Source organism: Mandrillus leucophaeus, unplaced genomic scaffold (assembly GCF_000951045.1).
Source record: "Mandrillus leucophaeus isolate KB7577 unplaced genomic scaffold, Mleu.le_1.0 Scaffold641, whole genome shotgun sequence".
Classification (NCBI taxonomy): domain Eukaryota; kingdom Metazoa; phylum Chordata; class Mammalia; order Primates; family Cercopithecidae; genus Mandrillus; species Mandrillus leucophaeus.
Genome location: NW_012106931.1, coordinates 922,166 through 932,009, shown reverse-complemented (window position 1 = coordinate 932,009; position 9,844 = coordinate 922,166). Strand labels below are relative to the sequence as shown.

Below are 9,844 nucleotides of genomic sequence, written 5' to 3'. Positions count from 1 at the left end.
TTTGCAGCCAGCTAGTTAGAAGTAAGGATGGCCTGGGGACCCCTGAACTTGCTGCTGGTGTCTGAGGGCAGTTTTGTGGAGGAATGTGCCCTTAATGTTGAGTTCCCATTTGTTAAGTGTACAATTCAAGAGTTTTTGGTAGGTTCACAGAACTGTGCAGCTGTCATCCCCAACATGTTTTTTGAACTTTCAAATTTCTGATCTGGTTCAATCAAAAAGGAACCTCCAATCCAGGTTCATGCACTGGATTTGATTATTTCATTTAGAACACAATTTTTTTTTTTTTTTTTTTTTTAATATTAGTGACTTTTTTTGAGACAGGGTCTTGCTTACTTCTGTTGCCCAGGCTGGAGTGCAGTGGTGCGATCACAGTTCACTGCAGCCTCAACCTCCTGGGGTCAAGTAATCCTCCCACTTCAGCTTCCCAAGTAGCTGGGACCACAGGTGCGCATCACCACATCCAGCTAATTAAAAAAATTTTTTTTGTAGAGATGGGGGTCTCACTATGTTGCCCAGGCTGGTTGCAAACTCCTGGGCTCAAGCAATCCTCCCACCTCAGTTGCTCAAAGTGCTGGGATTACAGGCGTGAACCATCACAACTGGTGACATTGATTTTTAAAGACTTTTTATTGAGCTATTACATAAGGTAAAAAGCACAAATCATGTTCACTGCTTTTTCACCTGGTATAACCCTGTAACCAGCACCCAGATTAAAAAAAGATAATGTGAGCAAGAAAAAAATAAAATAAAAATGACACTAAACAGAAAAGGATTGGTGGCTATTTTGGCTAAGCCCAGGTGTGTATTGCAGGTGCGTGTGTGTTTTGATCTCAGGGAAGCCTCTCGAGTAGCTGGGATTTACAGGTACCCCCTACCACACCTGGCTAATTTCTGTATTTTTAGTAGAGATGGGGTTTCACCATGCTGGTCAGGGTGGTCTCAAACTCCTGACTTCAGGTGATCTGCCAGCTTCGGCCTCCCAAAGTGCTGGGATTACAGGCGTGAGCACAATCTTGGTAACTAGCTACATAGGTGATACATATAGGAAACCAGCACAAAGTGGACCAGTATTCAATGAAATCTAATGACTAAACAAGTCCACAGAGGGAGAAAAACATTTACCAAAATCACAAGTCACACTTCTAATCAAATCTCTTTAATTTCCAGGGTCAGTTGTTCATAGCATCTTACCTACTCATAACAACTCCGCCCTTTGAAATGAATCCACTGTGGTTTGGATCTGTTACCTGTTTCTCTTTTCTGAGAGTAAAGAGAGCTACCTTAATAAATAATATTTGCTAACAACAGCAAGGCAAAAAAAATTATCAATGCATTTGTGTCTTTCAGGGCAGACTGGTCTATCAAGTCCTTAATTTCCCCTCTCTCCTTTCTCCCTCCCTTCCCTAAAGGATATGCCTGTGGTAGGTGGATCTTTCTACCGCCCATCACAACCTTTCATTCCCTTTTCTGATGTTCAAATATAGGTCAATTCTGGTCATCAAACAAACTGCCAACAGGATAAGTAATGAGCCACTCAGATTAAGGTATGCACTAATAAAAATTTAATATCAGAAAACAGCATTTTTTCTTAACCATTCACAATTAAAGTGGAAAGAGACAAAATTATAAGGCAGCCATCCATGGAATGATTTCATGTTTACAAGGGATCCAGAAAAAGGGACATTTAAAATCGCTGTTCCAGCTACTGAACCTGGGGAACTGAAGTCTTATCCCATGAGACTTCTAACTTGCTGGAAGATACCACAAGAAAAAAAGATCAAAGCCAGTCTCCTTGTGTTAAGCCACTGGGTTAGGCTGAGTATATCTAGAGAATTCCTAAATGGTTGTCTAGTTCTTTCCCACAAGTCACACATTTCCTTCAGGTCTCCTGAGGTGAATCTAGATGTCTCAGGTACAAAGAGGTTACATCACTGGTTTTAATTTCACAGCATCTCCAACAGTGCACTTTGGGTGATGTGGACCATTCTGTATTGAGCAGAAATTTTCTAATGCAAGGAAGGTTCCTCTGTTGAACAACTACAGAGGATTTTCACTTAACATTGCAGCAGTTCTGGATGAATCTGGTCATTATTCTCAGTCTCCCAAGGGGCTCAGGGGCCCACAAGGCAGGAAGGTTCTTTGGGGGTTTGTGCTGCTGTCATACAGTTCCCGTGTTCAGTCCCTAGCTACCAAGTGTTTCAGGGGCTTAATACACTCCGATGCTGGTGTGTCCTCTTACTTCTAATCCTTGAAAAAGAGAAAAACCAGGCAGTGACACTTAGAAGTAGGCTGGTAAAAAAACACAATCACATTTTCTCCTTTCTGCAAAGAAAGGACAACTCAAAACAGCCACTCCCTTTCTTTTTTCTAATGATTCAAAATACCAGAACAGGGCTCACTTGGCTGTTTTGAATTGGGAAAGAAAGAGGTGAAAGGGGGGAGAAAGAGAAAACACATAGCCTCTGTAGGTGGTACTGTTTCCAACTATCTACGTTCCAGTGCAGAATCTTTGCTAAAAAAAAAAAATTTGGCAACAGTGCGCACAGGAAAACTGAATCAAACCTGGAACGTCACTGCTTTCGTGAAATGAGAACTGACAAGCAATTAACTGGAGAATAAGTGAGGGGAATGGAGCAGTAGTATTCTTTAACTTAATTTGCCATTTAAGAGTACTTGGAATCTGAAGAAAGTCTATCCCTACCAAGGAAAGGGAGTCAAATTGCAATTAAGATTAACTTTGGTTATATGGAAGGAAGAATCATGCTTTTCATCATCAATTGCATCTCTTTGGTAGCCAATAATTCCATCTGTAATCACAGCAGCAACTTAAGTATTGCCAATGTTTTCAAATGTGTTACAGCATTAAGGCATCCACATCTAAAGAGGCAGTTTTAAATAAGAGGAAAATGGAACTGAAATGTGCCAAGAAGTAAACACGGACACGGCCTCTCCTGGAACACTGCCCACCACATCAGCAAGCTCTTCCTCCAGTGAAGAAGGCCTGTGCCATGCTGCTTGGTTCCCTGCTGCCTGAAGATGCATTTGAGCCCTATGAGATTAGTATGGCTATTTCTGCCTGCTGACCAGGAGAGAAATGAGTAGTTCTCGAGGCAGCAGCTTTAAAATCTGGGAAAGCCCATACATAGCTTCTGAGAGCTAAGAGGGCCCTGAAAGGTTTGCTTGTTAATAGTGAGGTCCAGAGGGGAAGGCAAATTTGGAAGTCAGATGGTTCAATGCTTGCCAGAGTTCAAGGCTCCATCCAGCAAGATATACTAGCCAAACTTTTAAGCATGATGGCAAGGCACTGCTGAAAGAGGCTTTGGCCAGTAGAACAAATTACTGACCATTGCACACAACAATATGATAGAAAGCACTACTGTCCAAACCAAACCAGACACTACAATCTGCTATTTATTTGACAAAGTCAGTTTCCAGAGAGAATCTAGGCAACCACAGAGTTCTGAAGGACCAGATGAAACCTCAAGTCTCTCACAAGTCATCTGTTAACATCCAATCAAGGAAGTCATTTGGACTTTCCATACTATACCTTCTCTTCGTGGTAAAATTGTATGCAATTGTTGCCAGTGACTACATATAACTGTATCCTATTTGTGCTACTTTCCTCACTGTGGCCAGCAGAGGGCTCACAAGCTTTATTTCCACAGCTGCTGATCCAGGGACAAATTCACGAAGGAAATAAATCATAGGCATGCTGGCTTATGCGTCATAAAAAACATTTTTACAAACTACTACGTCCACTGCCCTGAAGAAACTAGTCTTGGTTCCCCCTTAGTGTAATGTGTTTTGAAATGGTACAGAAAGTAAAAATAAATTAATAATACAATATTATACACTTATTTGACAAGACAGGGTTTACACAAATTTTGGCAAATATGAAAAAAATTATCCTAGTTTGTTAAACACTTTTGCTATCTCAATTGTTTAAATTACCAGAATATTAGTGATTGTGTCAATTCACACATGAGGAGGTGGTATTTGAAGGGCTTAACAAAGCGGCATTTGACACAAAGTTAACTTCTTTGAAGGGGATAAAGAATAAAGATATTATTATCTTCATTATAACAGTTCGAGAAGTGGTTGTCCTCACACAAATATTAACACCAGCAGTAAGCAGCAAATTGTGGGGAGGAAAGGCTAGAGGGAAAAGTTAGGAGAAAAGCATGGAAAAGACGAAGAGACAAGAGACATGATTCCAATGAGCTGTAAATCAATAGGCAAACACTTCTCATTTATGATCCATCTTGCTACAGGTGGTTATGTGAGAAGACACAGTGTCCCCTAACCTGACCTAGTATTTAGGTCCCTAGAGGGATTGCTGATCTGCTAAGAGTAATACCAAAAAAAAAAAGGACAAACATACATTTTGGTAGTCTTTTTAAAAAGGCTACTACAAAGATATCAATAACCATCCAAAAATCACTTAAAATTTAATATCCCTTAATTTCCAAAGATACTTTGTGATCTGACTGTTCTTGAAGGAAAGCCTAGAACTGAAGCTGCTAGAACTTGGCTCCTCTCTAAGAATGTGGAGACAGGTATCCTGCAAAGGAGCACTTGAAAAGGAATGCTACAAAACACCAGTCGCCTCTTTAGAAGCTGCTCCCACCTCTCCTGCTCCATCTGATGGAATGGCAGGCTGGATTCAGAGAGGCACGTGCCAAAGGAGCTGTTTAAGCCCCTCTAGACATCCCCTTTCACTGGACATCTCTTTTGAGTATAAAGTGAGCTTTCAATGTATCTTGCTGTAATTTTCCTGACCCTAATCCCAAATTAACCATAATCACCTTTAGCATCTAAGTGAGTGGGTGCTATGACCTTCCATCAAGGCATGTGGCATAGATGCTAAAGCACCAGTCTTACATGGTGGGAACCATGTTAAAAATCAATGAATAAAGTGGCAGAACCTCTAAACTAAGAAGACAGAGACATAGCTAAATTACAGAACACTGTATTTTCATAATTACTATTTCATTGTGAGTATGAAGTTCTCCTCTTTTCCTTAAAACTAAATTCCATCTTCCCTGAGAATAGGGTTAAGAGAAACACTAAAACTCAAAATGTCAGGGGCCTTTTAAAAGATAACACAATGGGATGTCTATAGCTAACTGCAATGTGTTTCTACTCCAAAAGCTTTTCCATTACTCAGGTTTTAACCTCACCTCCCTCTGGACTCTAGGAATACATGTGGAGATGCGCAAGGCGAGACAAGAGACTGAGGAAGTGAGTAGCTGTCACGCGCCGGCTGTTCTCACTGGATGGCAAACGGCCCTGGACCGAGGCTGGACCTTGAACATTTAATGCTGGTGTCCTACTGACAGGATGAGGGGGATGAGGCAACCCAGAACCAGGGCTGCCACCTCCAGGCGGCTGAGGCCTCTCCCTCCCGTGGCATCAGGCTTGTGGCTGTGCCCTATTCCGCCCACCTCAGGGAGCACATGTACTGTGGCAACGTAAAGAAATGTCCCGGCAGAGAAAAGCATGGCCATTCCCGTGGCGTTCACCTCGGAAAGGGCTTCTTTACTGCTCTGTGGATTAGAAGAGAGAAAGAGGAAAAACTAAGTCAAGTAAAATTCAGGGTCAGGAAGAAGTCCCAATTAAAAAGCACTCACTATTCTTAACTGGTGCTGTCTAGGACACTGGGGACATCTAGGGAACAGAGCAATTTTAAGCTCTTCATGGGAAGCTTCCAAATAAGGGTTTAAGAATATCAGTGATGTATGCATTGATTTTTTAAAAAATGTATTGTAAATCAACAATTCATAATTATACATATTTATAGGGTATAAAGTGACATTATGATTCATGAATGTGGAATAATTAAATAAAACTAACATCTGTTATCTCAAATATTTATCATTTTTTGTGGTGAGAACATCTGAAATTTACTCTTAGCAATTTTGAAACGTACCACACGCTATTATTAACTATATTTACCACAGTACCATCATTCTGTCCATCCATTCATCAACTGTATCTGTCTTTAGAGATGAGGTCTCGCTATGTTGCCCAGGCTGGAGTTGAGTGGCTATTCACAGGCACAATCATAATACATTACAGCCTGGAGCTCCCAGGCTCAAGCAATCCTCCTGTCTCAGCTTCCCAAGTAGCTGAGACTACAGATGTGCGCCACTGCTCCTGGCTCACGATTGCTTTATAAAACGAACTTTAAGTGCTGGTTCAACAGGTTTGGCTTGTATTATTCTTGAGATAGAATCAACAACATATTATTGCAGATATTAAATTTCAGACGTGAATGTATTTATTCTACTAATATTTAACAAGCATCATCTATGCACCAGGCTCTGTACCAGGTGCTTGAGATACAGTGGTAATCAAGATGCAGTAGTTGCCCTCATAGAGCTTAGAAATATCTCATAAGTGGTCGGGCGCAGTGGCTCATGCCTGTAATCCCAGCACTTTGGGAGGCTGAGGTGGGCGGATCATGAGGTCAGGAGTTCGAAACCAGCCTGGCAAACATGGTGAAACCCCACCTCTACTAAAAATACAAAAATTAGCTGGGTGTGGTGGCAGGCGCCTGTAATCCCAGCTACTCAGGAAGCTGGGGCAGGAGAATCGTCTGAACTTGGGTGGCAGAGGTTGCAGTGAGCCAAGACTGCACCACTGCACTCCAACCTGGGTGACAGGGCAAGACTCCATCTCAAAAAAAAAAAAATATACACACACACACACATATATATATGTGTATCTCATAAGCTAATCTTTATAAAACTAATTTCAACCTTTTCTATTAAAAAAGTAGACCTATAGACTAAGACAATTAATTAAAATTTTAAGAAAAGGACACGCCATAGATTCAGCAAGTAACTCCATGTCTCCAGAATTATCAGTATCTTCCTGTCAAAAGTTAAAAAAACTGACATTAATTATTGAAGTAATAGAGTAATCTGTTAAAGGGAACAACATACTGCTCACTGAAAGAAGAGAAGGCTCTTCAGGTAAATGGAAAGGGTTTGTTTTTATTGTTGTTGTTGTTGTTGTTTTTGAGACGGAGTCTTGCTCTGTTACCCAGGCTGGAGTGCAGTGGCGCAATCTCAGCTCACTGCAAGCTCTGCCTCCCGGGTTCATGCCACTCTCCTGCCTCAGTCTCCCAAGTAGCTGGGACTATAGGCACCCGCCACCATGCCTGGCTCATTTTTTGTGTTTTTTAGTAGAGACGGGCTTTCACTGTGTTAGCCAGGATGGTCTCGATCTCCTGACCTCGTGATCCACCCGCCTCGGCCTCCCAAAGCGCTGGGATTATAGGCGTGAGCCACCGTGCCCAGTGGAAAGGGTTTTTGTAACACACTGTTAGCAACTAAGATCAACAAACCCTTGCTTAACAGGAAGTTAGCCATTTTTTATCTCATTTTTCACGTTCCTATTACTATGGGTTTTACTGCCAAATACTGAATTGACTGACACTCAGAAGAATCAATGACCTTTAGAGAGGGCGCTGGGGAAAGCAGTTCCCATCAACTAGCTCTGAGTCAGCTTGTTTCTAAGATTTTCCTCTAGTTGCCTGCCAGTTGACATTTGGGTAAAATGTGGAGGGTTGTTGCTAAGAACTACAGCCCAGACAGGATTATAAGGCATGGAAAGGTCCAGCTTGGAGACGGAAGAGCACATGTTACCTCAGGTCTGAAGCTATGTTCAGTACAAAGTATTCAATAGAAAGTACTGTACAGTTGCTACCTGGGGACATGAGAGCTGGGAGAAGAGGAACATGTGAAAAATGAGACCAAGAATGGCTAAGTTCCTGTTAAGCAAGGGTTTGATGATCTTGGTTGCTAACAGTGTGTTATAAAAACCCTTTCCATTTACCTGAAGAGCCTTCTCTTCTTTCAGTGAGCAGTATGTTGTTCCCTTTAACAGATTACTCTATCACTTCAGTAATCAATGTCAGTTTTTTAAACTTTTGACAGCAATCTCTGCCCAGCTGCTGCTCTTCTCAAAGCTGCTACATCACTTGTTACTCATGCTTCATGTGTCTACCTCACATTAAATATGGACAGATTTGACTTACTAGATATCTGTCAAATGAAACTAGCACGGCTGGTTAAGTTACACTATTTTAAATATTGAAGTGCTATCATATTTATGCTAATATTCTTGGAATTGGTTAACAGGGAAGAAGTTTTCAAACCAAATGAATAAGGAAATGCTAAATTTACAAAGAGGACAAATTGGAATTAAGATATTTACCCTGTACAGTTTTTACTCCTAATTTTATCTTTAGATTGAGAGAGTAATGTATTGGAAAAATTCAATCCAAGAAACCGTAAGTTCTAAGAGATCACAAGACACTTGTTTAGATAGCTGGGAATAGATTAGCTTACCTTACTCAGTCCTAAGTATGTCACCATGGACATAACTGGTGCGGCCAGTGAAAAGACCAGCAAGTGCTTTCTGATTCGATTCCGCTCTAAGCCAGCATGCATCAAGAAGGAAACCAGACCAAAAGCAGCTGGTGCCTGGAAATAAAAAATCATCTCTTATTATCACTCTAGAAGTATGGATTGCTTCTATATCAAGAAGTATATGCCATTTGACTATGAGTTCTCATACAAAGAAAAACTCACAAAAGGCCAGGCACAGTGGCTCACGCCTGTAATCCTAGCACCTTGGGAGGTCGAGGTGGGCAGATCACTTAAGGTCAGGAGTTCGAGACCAGCCTGGCCAACATGGTGAAACCCCGTTTCTACTAAAAATACAAAAATGTGTGGTGGTGGGCACCTGTAATCCCAGCTACTTGGAAGGCTGAGGCAGGAGAATCACTTGAACCCAAGAGGTGGAGGTTGCAGTGAGCCGAGATCATGCCATTGCACTCCAGCCAAGGTGACAAGAGCAAAACTCCATCGCAAAAACAAAAAACAAAAAACCCACAAAAAAACCAAAAAACAAAACCAGGCAGAGTACCAATGCTGAGCTATGCCTCTTAGGAATTAACGTTCTAAGCCAACAAAAGATCCTATTTGTGTGTTTCTTGGATAGTAAAAAAGAGAAACAGTCAAGAAAAGAAAAATACTTTTGAACAAAAATTATTACTATGAAATATAAAAGTCTGAGGAGAATTTGACAGTTTGTGTATATGACTACACACAAAAAAAGAAACCCCTCAAGTAAATGCTTAAGAAAATGGGAACAAGAAGCTATGAACAAATTTATTCAATTCTCCAAAACGAATAGCAATTATGAAATGAAGAAAATGTTCCCATTCCAGAAAAAACACAACAACCATGAGAAATTTTAATTATAAATACACTCAATACCAAACCTTACACCAAAATTTTGCTCACCTTATGTAGCATGATTGCCACAAACACAATTAACTGGACACTAGTCTGTGAAGTAGACGCTGCTGCTCCCAAAGCAACACCATCAGCTATATTTGGAAACAAGGAAACATAAAATACTATAAACAACAACAACAATAACAGTGTAGTGGTTGAGTGTGTGAGCTTTATAGCCAGGTCCAGCTGGATCTAGTAAGGTTACTTAACCTTTCTAAACGTCAGCCTTATCTTTAAATAATGTGTTCAATAAAGTATATATTTCTCAGGGTTTTCATGAGGATTAAATGAGATAACTTAGATAAAGAGCTTAGCATCTGGCCCAGAGTATTCAGTGTTAGTTATTTTGGTTGTTGTTGTTATCGGAAAACTGACATTCAATTTTCCAACTAATCAAAAATCCATTGATTAGTTAATCAAATTGTAACAAGAGAAATACCAAAGAAGAATTTCAAAGGAAGCAACTCTTAATCTTATAGGTAAAGCAAGACAATAGTCCCAGCTACAAGGGAGGCTGAGGCAGGAGGATTGCT

General features: G+C 40.7%; 1 protein-coding gene across 7 annotated transcripts in view; it reads right to left on the bottom strand.

Annotated features, from left to right (window-relative positions):
* Positions 1–1,539: 1,539 nt before the first annotated feature.
* SLC39A9 (solute carrier family 39, member 9) overlaps positions 1,540–9,844 on the bottom strand; it is an 87,239-nt gene continuing 78,934 nt past the window's right edge. For 6 of the 7 annotated variants that reach the window (XM_012000894.1, XM_012000889.1, XM_012000890.1 and 3 more), the window contains 3 exons: positions 9,318–9,403; positions 8,358–8,492; positions 1,540–5,546 (listed from right to left, as the gene is read on the bottom strand). In XM_012000894.1, coding sequence (XP_011856284.1) covers positions 5,316–5,546; positions 8,358–8,492; positions 9,318–9,403 — 452 coding nt within the window. In that variant the 3' untranslated portion in view covers positions 1,540–5,315. The remainder of the gene's footprint in view (positions 5,547–8,357; positions 8,493–9,317; positions 9,404–9,844) is intronic. The other variant, XM_012000893.1, reaches the window with a different exon arrangement.